Source organism: Oncorhynchus clarkii, unplaced genomic scaffold (assembly GCF_045791955.1).
Source record: "Oncorhynchus clarkii lewisi isolate Uvic-CL-2024 unplaced genomic scaffold, UVic_Ocla_1.0 unplaced_contig_468_pilon_pilon, whole genome shotgun sequence".
Taxonomy (NCBI): Eukaryota; Metazoa; Chordata; class Actinopteri; order Salmoniformes; family Salmonidae; genus Oncorhynchus; species Oncorhynchus clarkii.
The window spans coordinates 47,757-64,490 of record NW_027258011.1 but is presented as its reverse complement, the minus strand read 5'-3'; the positions used below and the strand labels follow the sequence as shown (position 1 = coordinate 64,490).

The following is a 16,734-nucleotide window of genomic DNA, read 5'->3' as shown; positions in this document are numbered from 1 at the left end:
AACCTCATTACTACCTGGTACTCCTGTATATAGTCTCATTACTACCTGGTACTCCTGTATATAGCCTCATTACTACCTGGTACTCCCTGTATATAACCTCATTACTACCTGGTACTCCTGTATATAACCTCATTACTACCTGTTACTCCCTGTATAAACCCTCATTACTAGCTGGTACTCCTGTATATAGTCTCATTACTACTGGTACTCCTGTATATAGCCTCATTACTACCTGGTACTCCCTGTATATAACCTCATTACTACCTGGTACTACTGTATATAGTCTCATTACTACCTGGTACTCCTGTATATAGTCTCATTACTACCTGGTACTCCTGTATATAGCCTAATTACTACCTGGTACTCCCTGTATATAACCTCATTACTACCTGGTACTCCCTGTATATAGCCTCATTACTACCTGGTACTCCCTGTATATAGCCTCATTACTACCTGGTACTCCCTGTATATAGCCTCATTACTACCTGGTACTCCTGTATATAGCCTCATTACTACCTGGTACTGCCTGTATAAGGCCTCATTACTACCTGATACTCCCTGTATATAACCTCATTACTACCTGGTACTCCTGTATATAACCTCATTACTACCTGGTATTACTGTGTATCGCCTCATTACTACCTGGTACTCCTGTATATAGCCTCATTACAACCTGGTACCACTGTTTGTAGCCTTCTTACTACCTGGCACTCTCTGTATATACCCTCATTACTACCTGGTACTCCCTGTATATAACCTCATTACTACCTGGTACTCCTGTATATAACCTCATTACTACCTGGTATTCCTGTATATAACCTCATTACTACCTGGTACTGCCTGTATAAGGCCTCATTACTACCTGGTACTCCCTGTATATAGCCTCATTACTACCTGGTACTCCTGTATATGACCTCATTACTACCTGGTACTCCCTGTATAAGGCCTCATTACTACCTGGTACTCCCTGTATATGGCCTCATTACTACCTGGTACTCCCTGTATATAACCTCATTACTACCTGGTACTCCTGTATATAACCTCATTACTACCTGGTACTCCCTGTATATAACCTCATTACTACCTGGTACTCCCTGTATATAGCCTCATTACTACCTGGTACTCCCTGTATATAGCCTCATTACTACCTGGTACTCCCTGTATATAGCCTCATTACTACCTGGTACTCCTGTATATAGCCTCATTACTACCTGGTACTCCGTGTATATAACTTCATTACTACCTGGTACTACTGTATATAACCTCATTACTACCTGGTACTACTGTATATAGCCTTATTACTACCTGGTACTCCTGTATAAGGCCTCATTACTACCTGGTACTCCCGGTATATAGCCTCATTACTACCTGGTACTCCCTGTATATAACCTCATTACTACCTGGTACTCCTGTATATAACCTCATTACTACCTGGTAGTCCCTGTATATAACCTCATTACTACCTGGTACTCCCTGTATATAGTCTCATTACTACCTGGTACCCCTGTATATAGCCTCATTACTACCTGGTACTACTGTATATAACCTCATTACTACCTGGTACTCCCTGTATTTAACCTCATTACTACCTGGTACTCCTGTATATAGTCTCATTACTACCTGGTACTCCTGTATATAGCCTCATTACTACCTGGTACTCCCTGTATATAACCTCATTACTACCTGGTACTCCTGTATATAACCTCATTACTACCTGTTACTCCCTGTATAAAACCTCATTACTAGCTGGTACTCCTGTATATAGTCTCATTACTACTGGTACTCCTGTAACCTCATTACTACCTGGTACTCCCTGTATTTAACCTCATTACTACCTGGTACTCCTGTATATAGTCTCATTACTACCTGGTACTCCTGTATATAGCCTCATTACTACCTGGTACTCCCTGTATATAACCTCATTACTACCTGGTACTCCTGTATATAACCTCATTACTACCTGTTACTCCCTGTATAAAACCTCATTACTAGCTGGTACTCCTGTATATAGTCTCATTACTACTGGTACTCCTGTATATAGCCTCATTACTACCTGGTACTCCCTGTATATAACCTCATTACTACCTGGTACTACTGTATATAGTCTCATTACTACCTGGTACTCCTGTATATAGTCTCATTACTACCTGGTACTCCTGTATATAGCCTAATTACTACCTGGTACTCCCTGTATATAACCTCATTACTACCTGGTACTCCCTGTATATAGCCTCATTACTACCTGGTACTCCCTGTATATAGCCTCATTACTACCTGGTACTCCCTGTATATAGCCTCATTACTACCTGGTACTCCTGTATATAGCCTCATTACTACCTGGTACTGCCTGTATAAGGCCTCATTACTACCTGATACTCCCTGTATATAACCTCATTACTACCTGGTACTCCTGTATATAACCTCATTACTACCTGGTATTACTGTGTATCGCCTCATTACTACCTGGTACTCCTGTATATAGCCTCATTACAACCTGGTACCACTGTTTGTAGCCTTCTTACTACCTGTTACTCTCTGTATATACCCTCATTACTACCTGGTACTCCCTGTATATAACCTCATTACTACCTGGTACTCCTGTATATAACCTCATTACTACCTGGTATTCCTGTATATAACCTCATTACTACCTGGTACTGCCTGTATAAGGCCTCATTACTACCTGGTACTCCCTGTATATAGCCTCATTACTACCTGGTACTCCCTGTATATGGCCTCATTACTACCTGGTACTCCCTGTATATAACCTCATTACTACCTGGTACTCCTGTATATAACCTCATTACTACCTGGTACTCCCTGTATATAACCTCATTACTACCTGGTACTCCCTGTATATAGCCTCATTACTACCTGGTACTCCCTGTATATAGCCTCATTACTACCTGGTACTCCCTGTATATAGCCTCATTACTACCTGGTACTCCTGTATATAGCCTCATTACTACCTGGTACTCCGTGTATATAACTTCATTACTACCTGGTACTACTGTATATAACCTCATTACTACCTGGTACTACTGTATATAGCCTTATTACTACCTGGTACTCCTGTATAAGGCCTCATTACTACCTGGTACTCCCGGTATATAGCCTCATTACTACCTGGTACTCCCTGTATATAACCTCATTACTACCTGGTACTCCTGTATATAACCTCATTACTACCTGGTAGTCCCTGTATATAACCTCATTACTACCTGGTACTCCCTGTATATAGTCTCATTACTACCTGGTACCCCTGTATATAGCCTCATTACTACCTGGTACTACTGTATATAACCTCATTACTACCTGGTACTCCTGTATATAACCGCATTACTACCTGGTACTCCTGTATAAGGCCTCATTACTACCTGATACTCCCTGTATTTAACGTCATTACTACCTGGTACTCCTGTATATAACCTCATTACTACCTGGTTATACTGTGTATCGCCTCATTACTACCTGGTACTCCTGTATATAGCCTCATTACAACCTGGTACCACTGTTTGTAGCCTTCTTACTACCTGGCACTCTCTGTGTATAACCTTATTACTACCTGGTACTCCTGTATATAACCTCATTACTACCTGGTATTCCTGTATATAACCTCATTACTACCTGGTACTCCCTGTATATAACCTCATTACTACCTGGTACTCCCTGTATAAGGCCTCATTACTACCTGGTACTCCCTGTATATAGCCTCATTACTACCTGGTACTCCCTGTATATAGCCTCATTACTACCTGGTACTCCCTGTATATAGCCTCATTACTACCTGGTACTCCTGTATATAGCCTCATTACTACCTGGTACTCCGTGTATATAACTTCATTACTACCTGGTACTACTGTATATAACCTCATTACTACCTGGTACTCCCGGTATATAGCCTCATTACTACCTGGTACTACTGTATATAACCTCATTACTACCTGGTACTCCTGTATATAACCGCATTACTACCTGGTACTCCTGTATAAGGCCTCATTACTACCTGATACTCCCTGTATATAACCTCATTACTACCTGGTACTCCTGTATATAACCTCATTACTATCTGGTATTACTGTGTATCGCCTCATTACTACCTGGTACTCCTGTATATAGCCTCATTACAACCTGGTACCACTGTTTGTAGCCTTCTTACTACCTGGCACTCTCTATATAACCTCATTACTACCTGGTACTCCCTGTATATAACCTCATTACTACCTGGTACTCCTGTATATAACCTCATTACTACCTGGTATTCCTGTATATAACCTCATTACTACCTGGTACTCCCTGTATATAACCTCATTACTACCTGGTACTCCCTGTATAAGGCCTCATTACTACCTGGTACTCCCTGTATATAGCCTCATTACTACCTGGTACTCCTGTATATGACCTCATTACTACCTGGTACTCCCTGTATAAGGCCTCATTACTACCTGGTACTCCCTGTATATGGCCTCATTACTACCTGGTACTCCCTGTATATAACCTCATTACTACCTGGTACTCCTGTATATAACCTCATTACTACCTGGTACTCCTTGTATATAACCTCATTACTACCTGGTACTCCCTGTATATAGCCTCATTACTACCTGGTACTCCCTGTATATAGCCTCATTACTACCTGGTACTCCCTGTATATAGCCTCATTACTACCTGGTACTCCTGTATATAGCCTCATTACTACCTGGTACTCTGTGTATATAACTTCATTACTACCTGGTACTACTGTATATAACCTCATTACTACCTGGTACTCCCTGTATATAACCTCATTACTACCTGGTACTCCCTGTATATAGCCTCATTACTACCTGGTACTCCCTGTATATAGCCTCATTACTACCTGGTACTCCCTGTATATAGCCTCATTACTACCTGGTACTACTGTATATAACCTCATTACTACCTGGTACTCCTGTATATAACCGCATTACTACCTGGTACTCCTGTATAAGGCCTCATTACTACCTGATACTCCCTGTATATAACCTCATTACTACCTGGTACTCCTGTATATAACCTCATTACTACCTGGTATTACTGTGTATCGCCTCATTACTACCTGGTACTCCTGTATATAGCCTCATTACAACCTGGTACCACTGTTTGTAGCCTTCTTACTACCTGGCACTCTCTATATAACCTCATTACTACCTGGTACTCCCTGTATATAACCTCATTACTACCTGGTACTCCTGTATATAACCTCATTACTACCTGGTATTCCTGTATATAACCTCATTACTACCTGGTACTCCCTGTATATAACCTCATTACTACCTGGTACTCCCTGTATAAGGCCTCATTACTACCTGGTACTCCCTGTATATAGCCTCATTACTACCTGGTACTCCTGTATATGACCTCATTACTACCTGGTACTCCCTGTATAAGGCCTCATTACTACCTGGTACTCCCTGTATATGGCCTCATTACTACCTGGTACTCCCTGTATATAACCTCATTACTACCTGGTACTCCTGTATATAGTCTCATTACTACCTGGTACTCCCTGTATATAACCTCATTACTACCTGGTACTCCCTGTATATAGCCTCATTACTACCTGGTACTCCTGTATATAGCCTCATTACTACCTGGTACTCTGTGTATATAACTTCATTACTACCTGGTACTACTGTATATAACCTCATTACTACCTGGTACTCCCTGTATATAACCTCATTACTACCTGGTACTCCCTGTATATAGCCTCATTACTACCTGGTACTCCCTGTATATAGCCTCATTACTACCTGGTACTCCTGTATATAGCCTCATTACTACCTGGTACTCTGTGTATATAACTTCATTACTACCTGGTACTACTGTATATAACCTCATTACTACCTGGTACTACTGTATATAGCCTCATTACTACCTGGCACTCCTGTATAAGGCCTCATTACTACCTGGTACTCCCGGTATATAGCCTCATTACTACCTGGTACTCCCTGTATATAACCTCATTACTACCTGGTACTCCTGTATATAACCTCATTACTACCTGGTACTCCTGTATATAACCACATTACTACCTGGTACTCCTGTATAAGGCCTCATTACTACCTGGTACTCCTGTATATAACCTCATTACTACCTGGTACTCCTGTATATAACCTCATTACTACCTGGTACTCCCTGTATATAGCCTCATTACTACCTGGTACTACTGTATATAACCTCATTACTACCTGGTACTACTGTATATAACCTCATTACTACCTGGTACTACTGTATATAACCTCATTACTACCTGGTACTCCTGTATATAACCTCATTACTACCTGGTACTCCTGTATATAACCTCATTACTACCTGGTATTCCTGTATATAACCTCATTACTACCTGGTACTCCCTGTATATAACCTCATTACTACCTGGTACTCCTGTATATAACCTCATTACTACCTGGTATTCCTGTATATAACCTCATTACTACCTGGTACTCCCTGTATATAACCTCATTACTACCTGGTACTCCCTGTATAAGGCCTCATTACTACCTGGTACTCCCTGTATATAGCCTCATTACTACCTGGTACTCCTGTATATGACCTCATTACTACCTGGTACTCCCTGTATAAGGCCTCATTACTACCTGGTACTCCCTGTATATGGCCTCATTACTACCTGGTACTCCCTGTATATAACCTCATTACTACCTGGTACTCCTGTATATAGTCTCATTACTACCTGGTACTCCCTGTATATAACCTCATTACTACCTGGTACTCCCTGTATATAGCCTCATTACTACCTGGTACTCCTGTATATAGCCTCATTACTACCTGGTACTCTGTGTATATAACTTCATTACTACCTGGTACTACTGTATATAACCTCATTACTACCTGGTACTCCCTGTATATGACCTCATTACTACCTGGTACTCCCTGTATATAGCCTCATTACTACCTGGTACTCCCTGTATATAGCCTCATTACTACCTGGTACTCCTGTATATAGCCTCATTACTACCTGGTACTCTGTGTATATAACTTCATTACTACCTGGTACTACTGTATATAACCTCATTACTACCTGGTACTACTGTATATAGCCTCATTACTACCTGGCACTCCTGTATAAGGCCTCATTACTACCTGGTACTCCCGGTATATAGCCTCATTACTACCTGGTACTCCCTGTATATAACCTCATTACTACCTGGTACTCCTGTATATAACCTCATTACTACCTGGTACTCCTGTATATAACCACATTACTACCTGGTACTCCTGTATAAGGCCTCATTACTACCTGGTACTCCTGTATATAACCTCATTACTACCTGGTACTCCTGTATATAACCTCATTACTACCTGGTACTCCCTGTATATAGCCTCATTACTACCTGGTACTACTGTATATAACCTCATTACTACCTGGTACTACTGTATATAACCTCATTACTACCTGGTACTACTGTATATAACCTCATTACTACCTGGTACTCCTGTATATAACCTCATTACTACCTGGTACTCCTGTATATAACCTCATTACTACCTGGTATTCCTGTATATAACCTCATTACTACCTGGTTACTATTTTCTAATTGTATTTTGCCAATGTTCTTACTTTTTAACTCTGCATTGTTGGGAAAGGGCTTGTGGTTTATTACATCACAATAACGTCTACAACTGTTCGGTGAGGATTCAAATTAGATTAGACTTGATTTATAGTAGTATGTTGAAATAAACAGTGGGGTTCTAGGACAGAGTGTGTGAGTGTGAGTGTGTGTTTGTGTGTGTGTGTGTGTGTGTGTGTGTGTGTGTGTACCTTTGCCCTGGGCCAGGTTGCGGTTGAATCCCAGTGGACTGACAAACTCAAACAGGAAGACAGAGACGGCCGTGACCAGGAGTAACATCACAAACATCATCACCCAGACAGATGCACTGAAGGGTTCTGAGAGAGGGGAGGAAGGGAGAGAGAGGGGGAGAGAGAGGGAAGGAAGGGAGAGAGAGGGGGAGAGAGAGGGGGAGAGAGAGGGGAGGAAGGGAGAGAGAGGGGGAGAGAGAGAGGGAGAGAGAGGGAAGGAAGGGAGAGAGAGGGGGAGAGAGAGGGGGAGAGAGAGGGGAGGAAGGGTGAGAGAGGGGGAGAGAGAGGGAAGGAAGTCGAGAGAGAGGGGAGGAAGGGAGAAAGAGGGGGAGAGAGAGGGAAGGAAGGGAGAGAGAGGGGGAGAGAGAGGGGAGGAAGGGGGAGAGAGGGGAGGAAGGGAGAGTGGAAGGGAGAGAGAGGGAAGGGGGAGAAAGAGAGAGAGGGAGAGAGGGGAGGAAGGGAGAGAGAGGGGGAGAGAGAGGGAAGGAAGGGAGAGAGAGGGGGGAAGGGAGAAAGAGGGGGAGAGAGAGGGAAGGAAGGGAGAGAGAGCCACGGAGAGAGAGGGAAGGGAGAGAGAGAGAGAGAGAGGGAGAGAGGGGGAGAGAAGAGGGAAGGAAGGGAGAGACAGAGAGACAGAGAGGGAAGGGGGAGAGAGTGTGAGAGAAGAGGGAAGGAAGGGAGAGACAGAGAGGGAAAGGGGAGAGAGAGGGGGAGAGAAGAGGGAAGGGGGAGAGAGAGAGGAAAGGAAGAGTTTCATAACCACTTTCTTTGACAGTACTTTATTTGGTGTAAAGCATTGCCATCAGCAGCACCAGCCCTTTAAAACCAGCGCTTCTGACGTCACACATGTAGATACATACTTATCATTAATCTCTATAACACCATACTAAGCAGACAGAGAGAGATGGAGGAGGAGGAGGGGAGGAGAAAGACAGACAGAAAGATATCTAGAGAGACAGACTGGGAGAAAGAGAATGAGAACACAGGGAGAGAAAGAGAGTGTGTGTGAGAGAGAGAGAGAGAGAGAGAGAGAGAGAGAGAGAGAGAGAGAGAGAGAGAGAGAGATGGAGAGAGATAGACAGAGAGAGAGAATGGAGAGAGAGATTGGAGAGAGAATGAAGAGAGAGAGAGAGAGAGAGAGAGAGAGAGAGAGAGAATGGAGAGAGAATGGAGAGAAAATGGAGAGAGAGAGAGAGAAAGAGAAAGAGAGAGAGAGAGAATGTTAACACGTTTCCCATGCCAATAAAGCCCCTTGAATTGAATTGAATTGAATGGAGAGAGGTATAGAGAGAGAGAGAGAGAGAGAGAGAGAGAAAATAAAAAACCAAACTATACGCTTGCTTTATCGACTTCCAAAAAGCATTTGATTCTATTTGGCATACAGGACTGTTCTACAAAGTTATTGAAAGTGGTGTAGGGGGTAAAACATATGACATAATTAAATCAATGTATACTGGCAATACGTGCAGCATTAAAATGGGCAAGAAAAGAGCAGAATTCTGTAACCAGGGGCGGGGCCTTCGCCAGGGTTGTAATCTGAGCCCTGCACTCTTCAATATTTACATCAACGAATTGGCCACTATTCTGGTGTTAGTCTCCACAATTCAGAAGTTAAATGCCTGCTCTTCGCAGATGACCTATGCCTGCTGTCACCCACAGCACATGGCCTACAGCAGAGCCTGGACCTGCTAGAGCAGTACTGTCAGACCTGGGCCCTGGCAGTAAACACCCACAGCACCTGGCCTACAGCAGTACTGCCAGACCTGGGCCTGGACCTGCTAGAGCAGTACTGCCAGACCTGGGCCCTGGCAGTAAACCCCCACAGCACATGGCCTACAGCAGAGCCTGGACCTGCTAGAGCAGTACTACCAGACCTGGGCCCTGGCAATAAACCCCAAAAAGACTAAAATAATGATTTTCCAGAGAAGATCCAGATCTCAGGGAATTAGACAAAATATATAGAGTACTGTACACACTACAAGTACTGTGGTTTAAATATATAGAGTACTGTACACACTACAATTACTGAGGTTTAAATATATAGAGTACTGTACACACTACAATTACTGAGGTTTAAATATATAGAGTACTGAACACATTACAATTACTGAGGTTTAAATATATAGAGTACTGTACACACTACAATTACTGAGGTTTAAATATATAGAGTACTGTACACACTACAATTACTGAGGTTTAAAATAACCTTAACGAGGCAGTAAATTAACTGAGAGAGAAAGCATGCAGGGCATTCTACACCATTAAAAAACTAATTCAAATTGAAATACCTATTAACATGTGGCTAAAACTAATGGAATGTGTCACTGAACCAATTTCACTTTATGGCAGCGAGGTGTGGGGTCCACTTGCAAAACAAGATTTCATCAAATGGGACAAACACCCCATTGAAACCCTGCATGCAGAGTTCTGTAAGATTATCCTACATGGCCAGAGGAAAACTACAAACAATGCATGCAGGGCAGAATTAGGCCAATATCCACTAATAATAAAACCTCAAAAAAGAGCAATTAAGTTTTAGAAACATCTAAAATACAGTGACCCTCTCTCATATCATTACCAAGCCCTGCAATGCCAAGAGCTGAGCAAAGAAAAGAGTCCCCTCATCCAGCTGGTCCTGAGTTCACTAACCTGTTCTACTAACACACTGAAGCCTCAGTCCCCTCATCCAGCTGGTCCTGAGTTCACTAACCTGTTCTACTAACACACTGAAGCCTCAGTCCCCTCATCCAGCTGGTCCTGAGTTCACTAACCTGTTCTACTAACACACTGAAGCCTCAGTCCCCTCATCCAGCTGGTCCAGGGGCTGAGTTCACTAACCTGTTCTACTAACACACTGAAGCCTCAGTCCCCTCATCCAGCTGTTCCTGAGTTCACTAACCTGTTCTACTAACACACTGAAGCCTCAGTCCCCTCATCCAGCTGGTCCTGAGTTCACAAACCTGTTCTACTAACACACTGAAGCCACAGTCCCCTCATCCAGCTGGTCCTGGGGTTGAGTTCACTAACCTGTTCTACTAACACACTGAAGCCTCAGTCCCCTCATCCAGCTGGTCCTGGGGCTGAGTTCACTAACCTGTTCTACTAACACATTGAAGCCTCAGTCCCCTCATCCAGCTGGTCCTGAGACTGTTCACAAACCTGTTCTACTAACACACTGAAGCCTCAGTCCCCTCATCCAGCTGGTCCTGGGGCTGAGTTCACTAACCTGTTCTACTAACACACTGAAACCTCAGTCCCCTCATCCAGCTGGTCCTGGGGCTGAGTTCACTAACCTGTTCTACTAACACACTGAAGCCTCAGTCCCCTCATCCAGCTGGTCCCGGGGCTGAGTTCACTAACCTGTTCTACTAACACACTGAAGCCTCAGGACCAGAACATCCAATCAATCAGAATAAACCACATTACAACACAGTCAAAGCAAAACTACATTACGTATTGGGAAACACAAGCACAAAGCAAAATGCAGTGCTATCTGGCCCTAAATCAACAGTACACCGTGGCTAAATATTTGACCATGCTTACTGATCAAAACTTTAGAAAAACCTTGACAAAGTACAGGCTCAGTGAGCACAGCCTTGCCATTGAGAAGAGTAGACACAGGAAAACCTGGCTCCCTGTAGAGGAAAGGCTGTGCAACCACTGCACCACAGCAGAACCTGGCTCCCTGTAGAGGAAAGGCTGTGCAACTACTGCACCACAGCAGAACCTGTCTCCCTGTAGAGGAAAGGCTGTCCAACCACTGCACCACAGCAGAACCTGGCTCCCTGTAGAGGAAAGGCTGTGCAACCACTGCACCACAGCAGAACCTGGCTCCCTGTAGAGGAAAGGCTGTCCAACCACTGCACCACAGCAGAACCTGAGACAGAGCTGCATTTCCTGACAAAATGTAAAAATATAAAACAATTAGAGAGGGTAATTTCCCCAAATTTGAAACCCTTATTCAAGGTTTCAAAGACCTCTCTGATGAGGACAGGCTACCCGTCCTGTTGGGGGAGGGACAGGCTACCCGTCCTGTTGGGGGAGGGACAGGCTACCCGTCCTGTTGGGGGAGGGACAGGCTGCCCGTCCTGTTGGGGGAGGACGCAGAGAGCTGTGGGTTGGCAGTACCAGCACATGTCCTCTACTGTATGCTTATTGTTATTGTTGAATGTATGGTTATTTTGACACCTGGTAATTGTTGTTATTGGTGTTACTGTTATTATTGTTGTTACTGTTGTTATTGTTGTTACTGTTGTTATTGTTGTTATTGTTGTTATTGTTGTTATTGTTGTTACTGTTGTTATTGTTGTTGTTATTGTTGTTATTGTTGTTACTGTTGTTACTGTTGTTATTGTTGTTATTGTTGTTATTGTTGTTATTGTTGTTACTGTTGTTACTGTTGTTATTGTTGTTATTGTTGTTATTGTTGTTACTGTTGTTATTGTTGTTATTGTTGTTATTGCTGTTATTGTTGTTACTGTTGTTACTGTTGTTATTGTTGTTATTGTTGTTATTGTTGTTATTGCTGTTACTGTTGTTATTGTTGTTATTGTTGTTATTGTTACTGTTGTTATTGTTGTTATTGTTCTTACTGTTGTTACTGTTGTTATTGTTGTTATTGTTGTTACTGTTGTTATTGTTGTTATTGTTGTTACTGTTGTTACTGTTGTTACTGTTGTTATTGTTGTTATTGTTGTTACTGTTGTTCCCGTTGACAATTTGATACTCATGTTTATATTGTAAATATCCAAAATAAGCTTTGGCAATATGGACTTTGTTACGTCATGCCAATAAAGTGAATTGAATTGAATTGAGAGAGAGAGAGAGAGAGAGAGAGAGAGAATGTAGAGAGATAGAAAGAGAGAGAGAGAGAGAGTGAGAGAGAGAGAGAGAGAGAGAGAGAGACAGAGAGAGAGAGACAGAGAGAGAGAGAGAGAGAATGGAGAGATAGAAAGAGAGAGAGAGAGAGAGAGAGAGAGAGATAGAAAGAGAGAGAGAATGGAGAGAGATAGACAGAGAGAGAGAGAGAGACGAGAGAGAGAGACGAGAGAGAGAGATAATGGAAAGAGAGAATGGAGAGAGAGAATGGAGAGAGATAGACAGAGAGTAAGAGAGAATGGAGAGAGAGAGAATGGAGAGAGATAGACAGAGATAGAGAGAATGGACAGATAGAGAGAGAGAGAGAGAGAGAGAATGGAGAGAGATAGACACAGAGAGAGGTTAGTCACAGTAAGTTTGAGTTTCTAGCACAATTCCTTATTTCTCATTATTCCCTTGGATCTTCTCTGAGCGGAAAGTCTCAGACAGACAGTTAGCCAAACTAGAGAGGGACAGTTAGCCAAACTAGAGAGGGACAGTTAGCCAAACTAGAGAGGGACAGTTAGCCAAACTAGAGAGGGACAGTTAGCCAAACTAGAGAGGGACAGTTAGCCAAACTAGAGAGAGAGAGTTAGCCAAACTAGAGAGGGACAGTTAGCCAAACTAGAGAGGGACAGTTAGCCAAACTAGAGAGAGAGAGTTAGCCAAACTAGAGAGGGACAGTTAGCCAAACTAGAGAGGGACAGTTAGCCAAACTAGAGAGAGAGAGTTAGCCAAACTAGAGACAGAGAGTTAGCCAAACTAGAGAGAGCGAGTTAGCCAAACTAGAGAGAGAGAGTTAGCCAAACTAGAGAGGGACAGTTAGCCAAACTAGAGACAGAGAGTTAGCCAAACTAGAGACGGAGAGTTAGCCAAACTAGAGAGGGACAGTTAGCCAAACTAGAGAGGGAGAGTTAGCCGAACTAGAGATAGAGAGTTAGCCAAACTAGAGAGGGAGAGTTAGCCGAACTAGAGATAGAGAGTTAGCCAAACTAGAGAGGGAGAGTTAGCCAAACTAGAGAGAGAGTTAGCCAAACTTGAGAGGGAGAGTTAGCCAAACTAGAGACGGAGAGTTAGCCAAACTAGAAAGAGAGAGTTAGCCAAACTAGAGAGAGAGAGTTAGCCAAACTTGAGAGGGAGAGTTAGCCAAACTAGAGACGGAGAGTTAGCCAAACTAGAGAGAGAGAGTTAGCCAAACTAGAGACAGAGAGTTAGCCAAACTAGAGACGGAGAGTTAGCCAAACTAGAGAGAGAGAGTTAGCCAAACTAAACTTTCTAATCGACCTGGCCGGGGTATCCTGGAAGGATATTGATCTCATCCCGTCAGTAGAGGATGCCTGGTTATTCTTTAAAAGTGCTTCCCTCACCATTTTAAATAGCATGCGCCATTTAAAAAATGTAGAACTAGGAACAGATATAGCCCTTGGTTCACTCCAGACCTGACTGCCCTTGACCAGCACAAAAACATCCTGTGGAATTCTGAATTAGCATCGAATAGCCCCCGTGATATGCAGCTGTTCAGGGAAGCTAGAAACCATTATACACAGGCAGTTAAAGCAAAGGCTAGCTTTATCAAACAGAAATTTACATCCTGTAGTACAAACTGAAAAAGGTTCTGGGACACTGTAAAGTACATGGAGAATAAGAACACCTCCTCCCAGCTGCCCACTGCTCTGAGGCTAGGAAACACTGTCACCACCGATAAATCCACTATAATTGAGAATTTCAATAAGCATTTTTCTATGGCTGGCCATGCTTTCCATCTGGCTACCCCTACCCCGGTCAAAAGCACTGCACCCCCCACAGAAACTCGCACAAGCCTTCCCCATTTCTCCTTCACCCAAATCCAGACAGCTGATGTTCTGAAAGAGCTGCAAAATCTGGACCCCTACAAATCAGCCGGGCTAGACAATCTGGACCCCTCTCTTCCTAAAATGATCTGCCGAAATTGTTGCAACCCCAATTACTAGCCTGTTCAACCTCTCTTTCGTATCGTCTGAGATTCAGAAAGATTGGAAAGCTGCCACTGTCATCCCCCTCTTCAAAGGGGGAGACACTCTAGACCCAAACTGCTACATACCTATCTCTATCCTACCCTGCCTTTCTAAGGTCTTCGAAAGCCAAGTTAACAAACAGATCACCGACCACTTCGAATCTCACAGTACCTTCTCCGCTATGCAATCTGGTTTCAGAGCTGGTCATGGGTGCTCTGCCACTATCAAGGTCCTAAACAATTCATAACCGCCATCGATAAGAGACATTACTGTGCAGCTGTATTCATCGACCTGGCCAAGGCTTTCGACTCTGTCAATCCCCACATTCTTATCACCTTGGTTTCTCAAATGATTGCCTTGCCTGGTTTACCAGGTACTTCTCTGATAGAGTTCAGTGTGTCAAATCGGAGGGCCTGTTGTCCGGGCCTCTGGCAGTCTCTATGGGGGTGCCACAGGGTTCAATTTTCGGGTCGACTCTCTTCTCTGTATACATCAATGATGTCGCTCTTGCTGCTGGTGATTCTCTGATCCTCCACTACGCAGACGACACCATTCTGTATACTTCTGGCCCTTCTTTGGACACTGTTCCAGACAAGCTTCAATTACATACAACTCTCCTTCCGTGGCCTCCAACTACTCTTAAATGCAAGTAAAACTAAATGCATGCACTTCAACTGATTGCTGCCTGCACCTGCCCGCCTATCCAGCATCACTACTCTGGACGGTTCTGACTTAGAATACTTGGACAACTATAAATACCTAGGTGTCTGGCTAGACTGTAAACTCTCCTCCCAGACTCACATTAAGCATCTCCAATCCAAAATTAAATCTAGAATCGGCTTCCTATTTTGCAACAAAGCATCCTTCACTCATGTTGCCAAATATACCCTCATAAAACTGACCATCCTACCGATCCTTGACTTCGGTGATGTCATTTACAAAATATCCTCCAACATTCTACTCAACAAACTGGATGCAGTCTATCACAGTGCCATCCGTTTTGTCACCAAAGCCCCATATACTACCCACCATTACGACCTGTATGCTCTCGTCGGCTGGCCCTCGCTTCATACTCACTGGCTCCAGGTCATCTACAAGTCTCTGCTAGGTAAAGCCACGCCTTATCTCAGCTCACTGGTCACCATAGCAGCACCCACTCGTAGCCCGTGCTCCAGCAGATATATCTTACTGGTCACCCTCAAAGCCAATTCCTCATTTGGCCGCTTTTCATTCCAGTTCTCTGCTGCCAATGACTGGAACAAACTGCAAAAATCACTGAAGCTAGAGACTCATTTCTCCCTCACTAGCTTTAAGAACCAGCTGCTCCAGCAGGTGTATCTCACTGGTCACCCCTAAAGCCAATTCCTCCTTTGGTCGCCTTTCCTTCCAGTTCTCTCCAGCAGCTCACAGATCCCTTCACCTGTTCATAGCCCATCTGTATACAGCCAATCTATCTACCTCATCCCCATGCTGTTATTTATTTAGCTCCTTTTGCACCCCAGTATCTCTACTTGATCATTCATCTTCTTCACATCAATTACTCCAGTGTTTAATTACTTCGCCACCATGGCCTATTTATTGCCTTACCTCTCTTAAATGACTTTATTTTCACACACTGTAAATATATTTTTTTATACTGTATTATTGACTGTATGTTTTGTTTATTCCATGTGTAACTCTGTGTCGTTGTATGTGTCGAACTGCTTTGCTTTATTCTTGGCCAGGTCGCAATTGTAAATGAGAACTTGTTCTCAACTAGCCTACCTGGTTAAATAAAGGTGGAATACAATAAAATAAAGAAGAGGAGACATGGAGAGGAGGAGAGGATAAGAGGAGAGGAGACATGAAGAGGAGGAGAGGAGAGGAGACATATAGAGGAAGTGAGGAGGAGAGGAGACATGGAGAGGAGGAGAAGAGACATGGAGAGGAGACATGGAGAGGAAAAGAGGAGAGGAGACATGGAGAGGAGGAGAGGAGTAGAGGAGAGGAGATATGGAGAGGAGGAGAGGAGACATGGAGAGGAAGAGAGGAGAGGAGAGATGG

The 16,734-nt window shown here is 43.3% G+C and overlaps 1 protein-coding gene across 1 annotated transcript in view; it reads right to left on the bottom strand.

Annotated features, from left to right (window-relative positions):
- LOC139394486 (glutamate receptor ionotropic, NMDA 2A-like) overlaps positions 1 to 16,734 on the bottom strand; it is a 93,882-nt gene that overhangs the window by 49,348 nt on the left and 27,800 nt on the right. The window contains exon 6 of the mRNA XM_071142561.1: positions 7,802 to 7,927. Within this exon, the coding sequence (XP_070998662.1) occupies positions 7,802 to 7,927 (126 nt within the window). The remainder of the gene's footprint in view (positions 1 to 7,801; positions 7,928 to 16,734) is intronic.